We start from the raw sequence: 16,726 nt of genomic DNA, 5'->3' as shown, positions 1-16,726 counted from the left end.
TGCTGCTGCTGCAGCTTAGTGGCAGCAGCAGCAGCAGCAGCAACAGCGGCAGCAGCTACTTTGTCTACCTGCTAATTGATTTATTCAGCTGGGAAATACTATTTATTTATTTATTTATTTATTTATTTATTTATTTATTTATTTATTTATTTATTTGTCGCCAGGTCATCACTTTAATTTGCAAAGACTATTCCTTCCAGCGATGGTTTTCCTTCGAAGACCAATTCTGGATGGTGTTGGCAGGTGAACGGGGGTTTAGGGTTTAGGGTTTAGGGTTTAGGGTTTAGGGTTTACAAGGTTTCGGGTTTCGCATTCCGGGTTTTGCATTCCGAGTTTCGAGTTTCTTGTTCATTGTCCCAGGTTTATTGTGTGTGGTTTCGGGTGTATTGCCTGTTGCCTACGGTTTAGGGTTTAGGGTTTAGGGTTTAGGGTTTAGGGTTTACAGGGTTCCGGTTTCGAACTTCGGGTACCAGGCCCCTTGCTGCTCGTCCCTGCTTCCCATCTGTGGCTAGTGCTTGCCGTCCGTTGCCCCCGCCCAGGGTGTAGGGTTTAGGGTTTAGGGTTTAGGGTTTAGGGTTTAGGGTTTAGGGTTTAGGGTTTAGGGTTTGCGCGCAGCGCTGGGGCACAACGTGGGCCACCCTGGTTTCACGAACTCCGCGTTGGTTTCTTGTCGAAGTTTGAGCGCGGTTTTGTTCAACGAGAAATCTGTGCTGCAGCGTTTTCATTCTTATTTGCTGCTGTCGCTGTTGGAGCGGGAAGACGCAAACCTCTTTTTAGGGTTTACGGCGGAGCAGCAGCAAACCGCCAAACACCGCGTCACCCGCGCCATCCTCGCCACCCAGCCCGACTCCCACTTCCTCCTCGCCGACGCTCTCCAAACCCTCAAAAACGCAAACCCTAATTCAGCGACTCCCGCCGCCCTCCTCGACGAGGCCACCCGCGACGCCTGCCTCATCCGCGCAGGTTTGCGAGGGTTTAGGGTTTAGGGCGTTTGCGAGGGTTTAGGGTTTAGGGCGTTTGCGAGGGTTTAGGGTTTAGGGGGTTTGCGAGGGTTTAGGGTTTAGGGGGTTTGCGAGGGTTTAGGGGGTTTAGGGGGTTTACGAGGGTTTAGGGGGTTTACGAGGGTTTACGAGGGTTTGGGGGGTTTACGAGGGTTTACGAGGGTTTGGGGGGTTTACGAGGGTTTACGAGGGTTTAGGGGGTTTACGAGGGTTTACGAGGGTTTAGGGGGTTTACGAGGGTTTAGTGGGGTTACGGGGGTTTAAGGGGGTTTGAAGGGGTTTTAAGGGGGTTTACCGGGGGGTCGAGGGTTTATGAGGGTTTACGAGGGTTTAGGAGGGTTTATGAGGGTTTACGAGGGTTTAGGAGGATTTTGAAGGGCATTTTTTTTTGGGGTTTAGGGTTTAAGACCTACGAGGATTTATAAGGGTTTAGGAGGGTGTATGAGGGTTTAGGGGTTTACTGAGGCTTTGGAAGACTTTCGAGGGTTTATGCCCTAAACCCTAAACCCTAATAAACCCTCAAAAGGCCCCATAAGTTTAGGGCTTGCGAGGGCTTATTAGGGTTTAGGGTTTAAGGAATAGGGTCGAGGTTTTGGGCTTATTACGATTTAGAACTTACAGTTTAATGTGGTCCGCTTGGGCATGTCGTTTAGGGTTTAGGGTTTAGGGTTTAGGGTTTAGGGTTTAGGGTTTTGGGTTTGGGTGCAGCTGACAACGCGTGGGTGCTGGCAAACTTTCCTCTTCACCGAAAATGGGGAGAGAGGATGCTGCTCGAATTGCACTTCCAGGTAGGGTTTAGGGTTTAGGGTTTAGGGATTAGGGATTAGGGTTTAGGGTTTAGGGTTTAGGGTTTAGGTGCATGCAGAAAAAATAAATAAATTCCAATAAAGAAATACCCTTGATGAAAAAAGAAAACTTTTATTTGTCTGGCGCCTCCAGATTGCGGGCAAACAAGACCAGCTAAACCCTAAACCCTAAACCCTAAACCCTAAACCCTAGGAAACAAAAAAATAAATTAATCAAGTAATTATTTAACTGAATGTGTTGTGCTCAGAACACTCTGGAAGAGGCCTTGAAAATCCCTCAGAGCGCCCCCAGCGTTGTTGTGAGCTAGGGTTTAGGGTTTAGGGTTTAGGGTTTAAGACGAAGGGTTTAGGGTTTAGGGTTTAGCTGCGGAGAGCCTCTCATTTCGAATTTGCTTTTGCATTGTTCATTTGCTGTCTCGAACACCCCTTAAGCTTTGTTTATTACAATTAATTTTAATTTATTTTAATTATTTTATTTATTTTTATTTTTAATTGTTTTTATTTTCCTTTTTTCACTTCAGCTGCCCACAGAAAACTGTTTGGCCACGACGATGATTCACTACATCGGTGAGGTGTATGTACACCTCAGCTCGGGTGTCTTCGGAGGCAATTTTGGCCTCAAATGAATTATAAAAGCAATTCAATTCATTTATTTATTCTTTTTTGTTTATTAATTAATTAATTAGGCAGTTTAAACATATTTTTATCCCTAAATGCAGTGCAAGAAATTCTCCGGCGGTTTTTTGCAATTGGCCGTGTTTTGAAGTGTATGTACACCCCAACTGTGTGCACGGCTCGCGGAGAGTTTTGAATTTCGGCTATAAATGAATTTTTAGATGAAATTGAAAGTCAAATTTAATTAATTTTAATTCTTTTTAATATTTCTGATTGGTTTAGATAATATCTTCGTTCCCTTCTACTCTATCCTCGCCTGGTTCTTCCCGGGTGACCTCGACACGAGGGTTTGCGTCATGCAGGCCAACAGGTGATCTAGGGTTTAGGGTTTAGGGTTTAGGGTTTAGGGTTTAGCTTCTAAGGCCTAGGCATTGGGCCATGTCTTCGCGGTTTAGCGGCAAAACCCAAGGGCCTAGGAGTCGCTGAGGGCCTAGAGTTTAGGCTGTAGGGTTTAGGGCTTAGGGCTTAGGGTTTAGGGTTTAGGGTTTAGGGTTTAGGGTTTAGGGTTTGTGGCCTGCAGCGCCACGTGGGAGCGGATGCGGCAGGAGAGCGCGAGCAGCGAAACTGTGCCGGGGGGCGAAGAAGCCAAGGAAATGCGGCTGCTGTCTTTGCTGCAGCAGCTGCGAGCAGCAGAAGCAGAAGTGCAGCAGCAAAGTTTGAAAAAGATTGAAGAGGAAGCAGGAGAGCAGCAGTTCATAGACTGCTACCAGTACGACGAACAGCCCTACAGGCTCCTCCTGGGTGGGTTTAGGGTTTAGGGTTTAGGGTTTAGGGTTTAGGGTTTAGGGTTTAGGGTTTAGGGTTTGCGCCTGGGGCGTGCTGTCGTTTGGAGCAGTGCGTGGCTCGTCCGCTGGAGTTCAGGGTCCAGCGATTAGGGTTTAGGGTTTAGGGTTTAGGGTTGGTGAGTGACCATCGCCTGCGGACTGGCTGCTGCTGCTGCTGCTGCTGCTGCTGCTGCTGCTGCTGCTGCAGAGGAGCAGCAGCGGCTGCTGGAGGAGCAGCAGCGGAAGCAAGACGAGCTGGAGCTGCAGCGGGAGCTGTTTTTAGAAGCAGCAAGAAAGGCTGAAGAGCAGCAGCAGCTAAAAGAAGAACAAGAAAAGAGAGAAAGAGAAGAACAAGAAAGAAAAAGAAAAGAAGAAGCAGAAGCTCAACAGTCAGAAAAGGGTTTAGGGTTTAGGGCTTAGGGTTTAGGGTTTAGGGTTTGGGACAGAAGCGCAGAACGGGGGAAACGCCACTAGTATTGCATAGAGCTGGGCCTGCACATAAGCACATGCATAAGGGTTTAGGGTTTAGGGTTTAGGGTTTAGGGTTTAGGGTTTAGGGTTTAGGGTTTATGAGTGAGTGTTACATTCAGGCGCCGGCGCGCAGAGCGGCGTCGGCGGCGGGCGGAGGCTGGCAGCGACAGCGGGATAAGCAGCAGCAGCAGCAGCAGCAGCAGCAGCAGCAACAGCAGCAGGTGCCCCTCTGACGGGGAGCAGCAGGGCAGCAGCAGCAGCAGCAGCAAAGAGAAGCAGCGGGTAAGTTCTCCAGTTGCTGAGGGTTTCCGCAACGTGCTGGAGAAGGAGATTTCCCGCAGCCGCAGGTATTCGCAGCAAGCAGCAGCAGGAGCAGCAGCAGCAGCAGCAGCAGCAGCAGCAGCAGCAGCTCCAGCAGCAGCGGACGAGCGCGCAGCACTGGGGGGCCCCCTGGGCTTCCCCGGGGGCCCCCCGGGGGCCCCCGAAACGCCAGGGGGGCCCCTGGGGGCCCCCGAAGTCCCCGGGGAGGCCCCCGGGGAGGCCCTGGGGCCCCTCCCGAGCAACTTAATGGAAGAACTCGAACCCGAAATTGAACCCTCGGGGGGCCCCCTGGGGTTCGAAGCAGATGTGCAAGCTGTGGCTGCTTTGCTGGCGAGCAAAATAATAGAAGTTACTGCCGAGGGCAGCAGCAGGGAGCAGGAACCCCAGAGCAGCAGCAGCAGCAGCAGCAGCAGCAGCAGCAGCAGCGGCAAGGACGGAGGCGCGGCTGCGGCGCCGGCAGGCCAGCAGCAGCAGCAAACTCTCAGGGGCGAGCAGCAGCAGCAGCCGCAGCAGCAGCTGCTGCAGCAGCAACAGCAGCAACAACAGCAGCAGCAGCAGCAGCAACAGCAGCAGCAGCAGCAACAGCAGCAGCAGCAACAGCAGCAGCAGCAGCAACAGCAGCAGCAGCAACAGCAGCAGCAGCAACAGCAACAGCAACAGCAGCAGCAACAGCAGCAGCAGCAACATCAACAACAACAGCAACAACAACAACAACAACAACAACAAAATGCGCAGCAGCAAGTGCAGCGGCAACAAGTGCAACAGCAACACCAAGCGCAGCAGCAACAACAACAGCACCAAGAGCAGCAGCAGCAGCAGCAGGAAGCGCAGCAGCAGCAGCTAAACCAGAAGCAACAGCAAGCGCAGCACCAGCAGCAGCAACAAGCGCAGCACCAGCAGCAACCACAGCATCAGCAGCAACAACTGCAGCAGCAACAGCAGTTGCAGCAGCAACAGCAGCAGCAACAACAACTGCAGCAGCAACAGCAGCTGCAGCAGCAACAGCAGCTGCAGCAGCAACAGCTCCAGCAGCAACAGCAGCAGCAGCAACAGCAAGTACATCAGCAACAGTTGCAGCAGCAACTACAACAGCAACAACTGCAGCAGCAGCAATTGCAGCAGCATCTGCTGCAGCAGCAACAAACGTATCAGCAGCAGCAGCAGCATTTGCAGCAACAGGCACAGCAACAACAGCAGCTACAGCAGGCGCAGCAGCAGCAGCACAGCCCCGCAGCCGCAGCAAACACTGCAGCAGCCCCCACAGCAGCAGCAGCAGCAGCAGCAGCAGCGACGCTGGAAGCCACAATATCGCCCGCAGCAGCAGCAGCAGGAGCGCTGCAGGCAACGATCTCGCCGGCCGCAGCAGCAAACTGGACAGCAGCAGCAGCAGCAGCCCCAGAAGAAGCAGCAGCAGACTGGGGAGCAGCAGCAGCAGCCCCGGAAGCAGCAGCAGCAGCAGCAGCAGCAGCAGCAGCAGCAGCAGAAGGCATTGAGCTGCAGCTAGACCAGTATGGATTTGTCTATGATGAACACGGCTTTGCTTATGACGCCCAGGGAGTCTGCAGAGGCTACTTCGGGGGAGACGGGACTTTCTATTACTTCGAAACGGAGCAGCAGCAGCAGCAGCAGCAGCAAGAGCAGCAGCAGGAGCAGCAAGTGCAGCAGCAGCAGCAGGATCAGCAGCAGCAGCAACAGCACCAGGACCACCCGCAGCAGCAATAATGCGGCAAAGCAGCGGCTTCAGGAAAAGTCAGCAGCAGCAGCAGAAGCAGCAACAACAGCAGCAGCAGCAGCAGCAGCAGAAGCAGCAACAACAGCAGCAGCAGCAGCAGCAGCAGCAGAGGCAGCAACAACAGCAGCAGCAGCAGCAGCAGCAGCAAAAGGAGGACTGCCGCGCTGCTTCTCCCCACAATCAAGCAGCGCCATGATTGACTATCTGCATTCCACCCTGCAGCAATCTGTCCGTCAGCTAGCCATGCTAGCTAGCTAGCTAGCTAGCTAACTAACTAACTAACCAACTAACTAACTAACCTACTTACTAGCTAGCTAGCTAGCTAGCTACTAGCTGCCTAGCTAGCTAGCTGGCAAGCTAGCTAGCTAGCTAGCTGGCTAGCTAGCTAGCTAGCTACTAGCTGCCTAGCTAGCTAGCTGGCTAGCTAGCTAGCTAGCTACTAGCTGCCTAGCTAGCTAGCTGGCAAGCTAGCTGGCTAGCTAGCTGGCGGGGCTCCGCAGAAGGCAGCTGCAACCACTTTGGGACCAAAATGAAAAACGATACAGCTAGCTACGAGAGCTATGGCTAGCTGCAGCTAGCTATGAGAGCCATGGCTAGCTGCAGCTAGCTGCAGCTTGCTGCAGCTAGCTGTGGCTAGTTGTGGCTAGCTGCAGCTAGCTGTAGGTAGCTGCAGCTAACTGTGGTTAGTTATGGCTTGCTGTAGCTATTTCTGGCTAGCTACAGCCAGCTGCATCTAGCTGTAGCTAGCTGTGGCTAGCTGTAGCTAGCTGTAGCTAGCCGTAGCTACCCGTAGCTAGCTGTGGCTAGCTGTAGCTAGCTGTAGCTAGCTGAAGGCGCATAAGAAGAAAAGGAGAATTTGTTTTATTTAGTTGCGGCGCTGCTAGAACGAGGTGTCTGTACACCTGGGGCCTGCGTGAGTGGCCCCCTAGAACAACTGCTGCTGCTGCTGCTGCTGCTGCTGCTGCTGCTGCTGCTGCTGCTGCTGATGCTGCTGTTTAAGCGCCGCCGAGGAGATAAAAGAAACCGAAAAGGAGATAAGAAAAGAAGGCGAAAGAAAGAAAGAAAAGAAGCAAAAGGGAAGCAAAATAAAGGAGTGAAGCAGCAAATTAAATCAAAAGAAACAAAAAAGAAACAAATAAAAAAAGGGAAAAATAAAAGACAATAAAATCCCCTTCAGCAGCAAAAGTCCTACAGCAGCGCAGCAGAGCCGTCGAGCCCCAGCAGCTTTGTTGCGTCTTTTCGGTTTGCCTCTGCAGCAGCAGCAACAGCAGCAGCAGCAGCAGCAGCAGCAGCAGCAGCAGCAGCAGCAGCAAAACAGATTACAGGTGTACAGACACAGTGTTCTTTCAGCACCGCAGCCAAACAAATTCAACTTATCTCTTTCTTGCTCTATTTGATCAATTAATTAATTTAATTAATTTAACTGAGAAATAAATCAATTCAATTAATTAATTAATTGATTAACACAACTTTTTCATTATTTTATTTATTTGCAATTATCTTTCTGGAGCCTTCAGGTGTACGTACACCTGAGAGCGCCGCGGTGTCTCGGCAGCTCGGCCGGGCGGCTGCGGCGAATTTTTGCGGATTTTTTGCATTTAAATTGCAATTTTAGTTTTAAAATATAAAATAAATAAATAATTTTGAATTTAAATGAAAAATAGATGAAAAATAAATGAAAAATAAATGAAAAACAAACAAAATTCGCCATTTAAGTCCAACTTACCCTCACACCACGCCTCCACATTCCCCCGCAGCAAACTCATCACCATCACCACCCGCCGGCTCTCCTCCGTGTCCCTTCAAAACAAATTAATTAATTAATTAATTAATTAATTAATTAATTAATTAATTAATTAATTAACAACAATAATAACAACAATAATAGTAACAATAATAGTAATAATGATAACAATAATAATAATAATAATAATAATAATAATAATGAGTAAACAATAAATAATTATCAAATAATGGATAAATAATGCAGGAGTTAAAATAGGCAAATAATAATAAAATGCGAACTAGCTCGAAAAGCAAACAGACAAATAATAAAAGAAACAAATATTGGCAAACAGCAATTGATAAACAAATGAGAATTAATAAATGAGTCCTAAAAAGAAATAAAGAAAGAATAAACAAATAGATCAATTCATGAAGATGCAAAGCGTGTCTAGGGTTTAGGGTTTAGGGTTTAGGGTTTAGGGTTTGCGTACGAAATGTGGACGACGTTCTCGACTGCTTCTCTGAACTGAGCTGCCAAGGCGTCTATGGCTTGCTCCACCCCATTGGGCTCGTCGTGCAGCAGCACTGCAGCAGCAGCAGCAGCAAGAGCAGCAGCAGCAGCAGCACATCACGAAGCAGCAGCAGCAGCAGCAGCAGCAGCAGCACTACTAGGCAGCTGCCTCAGCGGCAGCAAGCCAGCACCAGTGCCAACGCCTCGAATGCACGCTACACCAGCCGCAGCAGCACAGCCACAGCAGCAGCAGCAGCAGCAGCAGCAGCACAGCCACAGCAGCAGCAGCAGCCACAGCAGCAGCAGCAGCAGCAGCAGCAGCAGCGGACCTGCGTAGTTGAGCACGAGTCCCATTTTGAGGGAAAGGGGCACTTGGTCTTCAGCTTCCGCGGAACTTTGCTGCTCCTTTTCTTTTATTTCTTTTTGTTTTTGTTGCAACAAAGACAAAGCACTTCTGTAAAGTTCTAAACTCATTTTTCTGAACTCCTTCACTTCCTCCGCGTCCGTCGCGATCTGCAGCCAGGTGTACGTACACCCCAGCGCAGCAGCAGCAAGCAGCAGCAGCAAAGCCCAACAAAAATCAAAATCAAATCCATTAATGCAAATCCCAATTAAATTAAATTCATTAATGCAAATTCCAATTAAATTAAATTCATTAATGCAAATCCAAATTAAAACAAATGCAAAGACACCACCAAACAACAGCAGCGCCAGCCGCGCCTCAGGTGTACGTACACCCCAGCAGCAGCTCCAGGTGTACATACACTGCAGCAGCAGCTCCAGGTGTACATACACTGCAGCAGCAGCTTCAGGCAGCTGTACGTACACTGCAGCAGCAGCTTCAAGTGTACATACACTGCAGCAGCAGCTTCAGGTGTACATACACTGCAGCAGCAGCTTCAGGTGTACATACACTGCAGCAGCAGCAGCAGCTTCAGGTGCACATACACTGCAGCAGCAGCTTCAGGTGTACAGACACTGCAGCAGCAGCTTCAGGTGTACATACACTGCAGCAGCACAAGGGCCAAATGGACTTGTGCCTCTGCGGTGTACATACACCTCAAAAAAGGCAGCCACGAGATGCCAGCAGAGAACTCAGGTGTACGTACACCCCGAAGTGAGGAAATTTAAGGAAAAGGGAATTCTATTTGTTACTTCACAACAAAAAATAATAATTCATAAAATGAGAAAAACAGAAAAGATAAAAAGCAAAAAGAGAAATGAAATAAAAGATTTAAAACAAAAGCCGAAGTGAGCTGTATATACACCTGAGCTGCGTAGCGCGCAACGTCAGCGTCCAGCTGCAAATAGAACACCTTCGCTTCCTGAGCAAGCAACACAAACCCTAAACCCTAAACCCTAAACCCTAAACCCTAAACCCTAAGCCCTACTAAACCCCAAGCTTCAAACCCTAAACCCTAAACCCTAAACCCTAAACCCTAGCACCAAGCTGTTCCTCCGTCCAACGATTTCTGCCCGCACAAAATGTCCCTCTGCAGGCCCCCAACAACCCCCAAGGCCCCTAAAAAGTCAGGCCTAGGGTTTAGGGCTTAGGGTTTAGGGTTTAGGGTTTAGGGTTTACGGTGGAGTCTGCGGCGGGGAGGAGCAGGGCTTTGACGACTCTGTGGACCTTTCTGGAAAGGTCCTGGACTTCTTTGATAAGTTGCTTCAAAAAGAATTCAATTCTTTTCAAAAAGTAAGCAGCAAAAGGCAGCAGCTCTTCTGCTGCTGCTGCTTCCATTAGCTGCTGCGGGATGGGCACTCCGCGGCTCAGCGCTGCTGCGGAGTCGGGCGCGATCCCGCTGCTGCTGCTGCTGCTGCTGCTGCTGCTGCTGCTGCTGCTGTCGGCGCCGCTGCTGCTGAAGAGGTCCCCGGAGCTTTCGTCTGTGCCGCCGCTCGAGGAGTCTTCTCTGTCTGCTGCTGCTGCTGCTGCTGCTGCTGCTGCTTGCGCGCGCTCCAGCGCTGCTGCTGCTGCTGCTGCGTTCTGCTGCCGCTGCTGCTGCACCTTGTGCTGCAGCACCAAATTCCGTGCTGCTCCCACGCCCCTCGTCAGCGCCGTGTCTGCTGCTAGCTGCCCTGCTTCCTGCGGAGAGACTCCTGCTGCAGTCAGTGCTGCAGCAGCAGCAGCAGCAGCCTGCTGCACTGCAGCAGCAGCGCCCTTCTCCCCAGCAGCAGACCAAGCAGCAGCAGCAGCTTTCATTGCAGCTCCCATTGCAGACACCATATGGTAAGACACTTGCCGGTCAGTCACCAAACCCTTCACGGTGTTGGCCTGCAGCGCAGCACCCCAAAGCACCTAGGGTTTAGGGTTTAGGGTTTAGGGTTTAGGGTTTAGGGTTTGGACGCCTCGGCGGAGAGCCTTTACTTAGTTTTGGGGCTTAGGGCTTCAGTCCAAAGGGTCTTTTGAAAAAGGGGTGGGGAGTAATTTAGCGCTTGAAGCTCCGGGCTTAGGGTTTAGGGTTTAGGGTTTAGGGTTTAGGGTTTACGAGCAGCTCGCGGTGCTTTGGAGACAGAACAGGACGCATTCTAATGGCCTCTTTGAAGGCCTGGAAAATCTCTGCAAAAGGAGGCGCACGAGTGTTTGAATATTTAGGACTTGTGAACTAGGGTTTAGGGTTTAGGGTTTAGGGTTTAGGGTTTAGGGTTTAGGCAATGTCGCACCCTCTTTGGGCCTGCAGTGCGCAGTGACTTCGATCTTGGCCTGCGCCTCGTAGTAAGCTGCATTAAGCTCATCATCAGTGGAGCTTGAGGGCTGCCAGGCGACAGTTTTGGGTCTGGGTTGCTGCTGCTGCCGCTGCTGCTGCTGCTGCAGCATATGCAGCTGCTGCTGCTGCAGCTGCTGCAGCTGCTGCTGCTGCAGGTGCTGCAGCTGCTCGTGAGCTTGCTGGTGCCTCTGGAAGTCCGCGGCTGCGTGCGCCGGCTGCTGCAGCAGCCGCGGCAGGAAAGCTGCTGCTGCTGCTGCTGCTGCCTCATTTGCCTCGCCGGGCCGCCACGGGCCTCTGCCCGTGGCTCCAGAGGCCATGGGCTTTGCTGGGGTTCCTGCGGAGGCGAGTTGGCTGCAGTTCGCGGGCGTTTCGGGCGAAGCGCGGGAAGTTGAATTGCGGGAAAGCTGGCGAAAGATCTCCGGAATACCCGAAATTCGGAGGAAAATGTGAACTGCAGACGTAAAAGGGTCTTAATAAGGATAAAATGAAGGTTTAATTCGGCCGCGGAAGGAAATGGCGAAGAAGTTGCATCGATGGTCTGTGCAGGTGGTGCTCAGGTGTACGAACAGTCGACTAGCGATGCTCGGAATGCAAAACCGGAGGGCTGATCCTCCCAGTAAACGTTTGAATATGAATTTGAAATGACTCCAGTGACTTTAATTGACAAAAAAGAATAATTTGAGAACTTGAATTCCCAAAAAGGGCAGAACATGAAGGCCCGGGGCCCCGAGAAACACCACCGGGCGACCCCTCGAGACCGAACCCCTCGCCGCGGAAACCCGCGACAGAAAACCCCCAGAGTTCAATTGTCTTAAATTCTTTTGGCATTTAAACACAAAATCTGTTTCATATTTTCCAGAAAAATGTTCGTTTCCCCGCGCGTCGCCGCGCCCCGCCAGACCTCCACCGCACGGGCTGTTCTACACCCAAACCCTAAACCCTAAACCCTAAACCCTAAACCCTAGAGGCTCACGCTGGCTCTATCCGCTGCAACTAAACACTAACAAGGCGCATGCAGCACTTTGAACCTGCAGAAGAGGCCTCTGGGGAAGTGTGTGCAGCCCTCCATCCCCCTTCTCAACTTATTTATTTTTAAATGATTCATTTCAATTCATTTCCTTTCTCTCCACTTTTTCTTCCTTGCAAAAGCCTCCTCGTGGCAAACAGAAAGAACCCCTGACTGGCATAATGGAATGAGAAATGGCAACGAGTCAAAAAGCTCTTCAATTTATTTTTGAAGCTGTCTGCCTCTCCTTTGCTGCTGGCCAGCGGCCACTCGGAGGCCCTTCCAACGAAGCAGCAGCAGCAGCAGCAGCAGCAGCAGCAGCTGCTGCTGCTGCTGCTGCAGACTTGAAGCAGCAAGAGGGCCTCAGCCGCAGCAAACTGCTCCAGGTGAAGACTTCGGGGACCTTACGAAAGCAAATGCACCGCCAGGAAGAGAGACAAAAAGGAAGCCGTCCGCCGCCATCAGCAGCAGCAGCAGCAGCAGCAGCAGAAGCAGCAGCAGCAGCAGCAGCAGCAGCACTAGCAACAGCAGCAGCAGCACTAGCAACAGCAGCAGCAGCTCTAACGGCGGCGCAAGTTTAGTTTTTGCCCGCAGCAGCTGCGCATCCTACTGAGGCCTCAGGCTGCGTGGCGAACTAAATGTCTTTCTAGAAGAGAAATAAAACAAAAAGAAATAAAATAAAAAAGAAATAAAATAAAATAAAATAAGAAATGCCTTCACATAAAGAAGTAACTAATTTGCCGTTTTAAAAACAAGCGCGAGGTGTCTGTACACCCGAAGCGCCGTCGCCCCGAGAAAGCCGGCGACGCCTCCCCTCCTCGAATTCACTTTTATTTAATTTCTTTTTTGTCCTTTTGTTTAAATAATTCAAAGAAGTCCAAAAGGATTTAACTTCACTTTATTGCCATTGTATTTCTTTTCTCTTCGGCTCCTCTGAACTTCACCAAATGAACTTCAACTTCCATTTATTTCCGGAAATTAAATGCTTCCATTCATTTCCAGAAATTAAATGCTTCAACTCATTTCTAGAAATTAAATACTTCTTTCCATTTCTAGAAATGAAATCTTCCAATGCACTTCTGCTGCACCCCACGCAGCACAGCAGCAGCAGCAGCAGCAGCAGCAGCAGCAGCAACTTCTCCGCCACCTTCTGTAATCCTTTTTGAATTTTTCTTTTTCTTTTTTCTTTTGTTTTTCTTTTTCTTTTCTTTTTTAATTCTCCGCTGCAGCTGCTGCCTCTGGCCTGTCCGCTGCTGCAGCTGTCTCTGTACGCCGCCGCGCCTCAGCCGCTGAAGAGTTCAAAACTTTCTTTTTTCCTTTTTGTCTTTTCTCCTTTTTGTCTTTTCTCCTTTTTGTCTTTTCTCCTTTTTGTTCTTTTTTATTTATTTGTTTTTGTTTCTTTCTGGTCTTCTTCACCCTCCTTCGCTCACGCTGCAAGACTAGAAGATTGAATTGCCTGCAGCGAACATTTGCAAATTCAGAAAAAATAAAAACTCAAAAATTGAAATGAATAAAAACAACCCACCCGGTGTATGTACATACACTCCACCACCCTCAGCTGCGGCACTCAGAGCTCAGTTCAATTTGAATTTCATTTAACAAAACTTGACAACAAAAGCCCATCCCTCTCGGTTTAAAAACGGGAATGCATTAAAAACTGAAATTCAAGAAAAAAGAAACAAAACGGGAATGAATGCATTAAAAGACTGAAATTCAAGAAAAAAGAAACAAAACGGGAATGAATGCATTAAAAACTGAAATTCAGAAAAAGAAACAAAACGGGAATGTATTAAAAACTGAAATTCACAAAAAGAAACAAAAGAAGAAACTGAACAAACGCCGCGGCCTCGCTCCCTGGGGTGTACATACACCTGAGGGGTTCGGAAGCCCGGCGAAGTCCAGAAGGCTCAAAAGTGTCATTTTGGAGATTTGAAAAGCGGAAAAAAAGCAGAATTTGTCGCACCTTGTTCCTTTTCCTTGGCCAGCATTTCGTAGTACTGGTAAATGATGGTGACTGCCAAAAGAATGCCAGTTCCGCTGCCGATCGCGCCGAGAAAGTCCGCAATGATGGTGAGCGCCCCTATGCACATTCCGCCGAAGGCCGCGGCCGTGGGGATGTACCTGTTCAGGACCTGCGCAGCGAAGCGCGCAAAGGGGAATTGTTAATTCAATTAATTCAATTAATTCAATTAATTCAATTAATTCAAAATAATTCAAAATAATGGAAAATAATGGAAAAATAAATCCAAAAACAACGCAATAAAGTCAACAGCGACGGAAAATGCGCAAGATCAAGGAAGGAGCTTGCGTTGCTGCTGCTTCACCAGCAGCACTGCAGCAGCAGCAGCAGCAGCAGCAGCACTGCAGCAGCAGCAGCAGCAGCAGCAGCAGGAGGAGCAGCAGACCTGTACGAGTGAGCTATCTCTGTACCCCTTCATGACCATTTGTTGGTCTCTGAGTTGCTTGGCCACATCCCTCGAGCTAGAGCCCGAGACTTCGATCCAAGTTTTGGAAAAAAGCGCACAAGAGACCAAAACGAAGGAAATATAAACAAAACTGTGCAAAGGATCCTCCAAGACAGAGCCAAAAGACCCCGGAGGAGATATATAGTAAGCTATGCCCCCCACCGGCACTGAGTGGCCCCCAGAGTCCAGCTCTTGCCACTGGCCCAGCAAATTGACTAAGACGTTGTGTTTGAAGCGGCGGTAGAGCAGCTGCGAAAGGAAGTACAAGTTCGAGACCAGCGCAGTCTGCAGAATTATCGGAATGTTGCTGGTGTAAAAGAGTTTAATTGGGTAGTGGCCTTGCTGGCCGCGCACGCGCTGGTACTTCACCGCCAAGTCCACGCGAAATCCCTGGAAGTAAATCACAATTAAAAAGACCAAAACTGTCGCCAACAACGAAGTTATGTTCGGCGCGTTCGAGCGGTAGAAAGCCTCTTTCAGGGCCACTGTGTTGGTGCTTTTCGTGAAGAGGCAGTGGAAAAGAGCCACCAGAGCCCCCTCGAACTCCGTGCCCTTCCCCGTCTTTATCGTCGTCGGACTGAAGGCCTGAAAACAGACACTGGACACTCTAAAGGGGGCTTTTATGTCTTTAAAACAATTAAATTGCAAAAAAAGCTAAAAAAAACGAAAAAATGCGATCAAATGGGGTATTTATGACGCCATCTGCTGCTGCTGCTGCTGCTGCTGCTTTCAGACATTTAGAAACAATTAAATTACAAGAAAGCACTTCAATTCGTAAAAATACATTTAAAATCAAAAAAAAAGCGATGAAATGGTGTATTTATGACGCCACCTGCTGCTGCTGCTGCTGCTGCTGCTGCTGCTGCTGCCGCACCTTCCAGACAATGGTTTCGCAGATGTTGGTGGCGATGAAGAGCGAAATGCCGCTGCCCAGCCCGTAGCCCTTTTGCAAAAGTTCGTCCAAAATGATGACAACAACTCCGGCGAAAAACAGCTGCAGAATGATCAGCAGCGCGCTGCCTGTGCGCACCCCAGCAGCGCCGGAGTTTCCGGAAATGCAAAACCAGAAAGGAAACTTCGAGCATTAATAGTCCAAATTCGAGAAATTGAGAGTACAGACACCTCGAATCTCCTTTAATAAAATGTCTTAAATGCGTCAAAGGGTTCAAATTCAAAAAAATAAATAAATGCGAGAAATTCAACAAACTGCGCGCAGTCGGAGTTCAGGGAAGCGGATGGCGTTGGGAAGCAACAAAGTGGAAATTCGAAAGAATAAAATGGAATTCGAAATAATAAATAAAATGGAAATCATAAAATGGAAATATTAAATTCATATTCGCTGTTTCGCAACTGCAAGACCCCCACCTGCTCCTATTTCAGAAACGGGGCCGTACATGCCGCTTATGACGTAGGCGACAGCTTCCCCGATGGTGATCAGCAGCGCCAGAACTGCGAAAAGAAAGCATCAAATTGTTTCAACAAATTAATTAATTAATTAATTAATTAATTAATTAATTAATTAATTAGAACAGAATAGAATGAAATAAATGAGTAAAGAGAAAGAGAAGCATCATCTGCCTAGAGAAGCACACACTGCTGGAAAAGTTGAATTCTGAAGGGAGCGGAACGCAACGAAACGTGAACACGAATCCGCAGAAAAGAGCAAAAAGCCAAAAAGAACTTTTGCAAAAGTCTCATGGAGCTGAGAAGGCGTTTCCAATTCGATTTATGCCGAGTTGCATCCCGTCTTTCCGCGCTGCGGGCTACGGTTTAGGGTTTAGGGTTTAGGGTTTAGGGTTTGGGGTTTGCCGGACGTTTCTGGGCGCCCTGGAAGAGCGCGCGGTCCTCCTTGAGGCTCTGGTCGACCTGGATGATCTTGGAGCCGGCGAGGAGCTGCATGACCATGCCGCTGGTGACGATGGGGGAAATGCCGAGCTCCATGAGAGTGCCTCTGTTGGAGGCGAGGATGACTCGCATCCAGTAGAAGGGGTCTGCGCTGCGGTTGGTGCGAATGCCGTAGAGCGGGATTTGGCAGCAAACCAGAAACACCGCCAGCGAGATGAGAGTCCACAGCACTTTCTCGCGAAACGGCACCCGCCGCTCCGGCGCGTGCACTTCCGGCAAAATGCACATTGCCGGCTTCACCAGCGACAGAAAGCGGACTGCGCGCACACCAGCAGCAGCAGCAGCAGCAGCAGCAGCAGCAGCAGCAGCGGCGGGATTTGAGCGCCCAAACTCGCTTCCCGGCAGCTCAAACTCGGAATACAAACTGAGTTCGCATTTGTGTTCATAGATCAGCCACAGATCGCGGAAACGCGAGCCAGTTTGCACTGCGCCGCGCCCGACTTGCACAAACCCACACCGCAGCTGCGCGGCGCGGAAAGCGCGGGAAAGCCGCGCGATCTGCAACTCAAACGCCACTCTAAACCTTTTAAAAGACTTATTTGCACTTTTAAAAGCCTTTTGGGGCTCCCAAGCGCCGAACTGCCGCGGCGGCGCCGCCCGGCGGCCGTCGGCAGCGGCGGCGAGCGCCGCCGCGGCGCC

At 49.8% G+C, this 16,726-nt stretch overlaps 3 protein-coding genes across 3 annotated transcripts; 1 reads left to right on the top strand and 2 right to left on the bottom strand.

The window, feature by feature from the left end:
- Positions 1-230: 230 nt before the first annotated feature.
- Positions 231-5,760, top strand: ENH_00044610 (calcium/calmodulin-dependent 3',5'-cyclic nucleotide phosphodiesterase, putative; the record flags this gene model as incomplete). Its single annotated transcript, XM_013580928.1, has 9 exons — positions 231-243; positions 616-963; positions 1,710-1,789; positions 2,056-2,106; positions 2,329-2,374; positions 2,705-2,792; positions 3,003-3,223; positions 3,455-3,635; positions 3,837-5,760. The coding sequence occupies 9 exons, from the start codon at positions 231-233 to the stop codon at positions 5,758-5,760; spliced, it is 2,952 nt and encodes a 983-aa protein (XP_013436382.1).
- Positions 5,761-6,958: 1,198 nt separating this feature from the next.
- On the bottom strand, positions 6,959-11,028 carry ENH_00044600 (14-3-3 protein, putative; the record flags this gene model as incomplete). Its single annotated transcript, XM_013580927.1, has 8 exons — positions 6,959-7,020; positions 7,497-7,570; positions 7,987-8,080; positions 8,336-8,519; positions 9,275-9,331; positions 9,637-10,278; positions 10,493-10,563; positions 10,668-11,028. 8 exons carry the CDS (start codon positions 11,026-11,028, stop codon positions 6,959-6,961), a joined length of 1,545 nt encoding a protein of 514 aa, XP_013436381.1.
- A 1,901-nt stretch (positions 11,029-12,929) lies between these two features.
- Positions 12,930-16,585, bottom strand: ENH_00044590 (the record flags this gene model as incomplete). Its single annotated transcript, XM_013580926.1, has 6 exons — positions 12,930-13,006; positions 13,681-13,849; positions 14,123-14,767; positions 15,057-15,202; positions 15,548-15,631; positions 15,997-16,585. Coding segments are annotated over 6 exons (1,710 nt in total), but the record flags the coding sequence as incomplete, so codon positions are not given.
- Between the last annotated feature and the right edge of the window lie 141 nt (positions 16,586-16,726).

The sequence above is a fragment of the Eimeria necatrix genome, genomic scaffold (assembly GCF_000499385.1).
Source record: "Eimeria necatrix Houghton genomic scaffold, Enh_scaff335, whole genome shotgun sequence".
Taxonomy (NCBI): Eukaryota; Apicomplexa; class Conoidasida; order Eucoccidiorida; family Eimeriidae; genus Eimeria; species Eimeria necatrix.
Note: the sequence above shows the minus strand (reverse complement) of the source record. Positions and strands in the feature narration are given on the sequence as shown.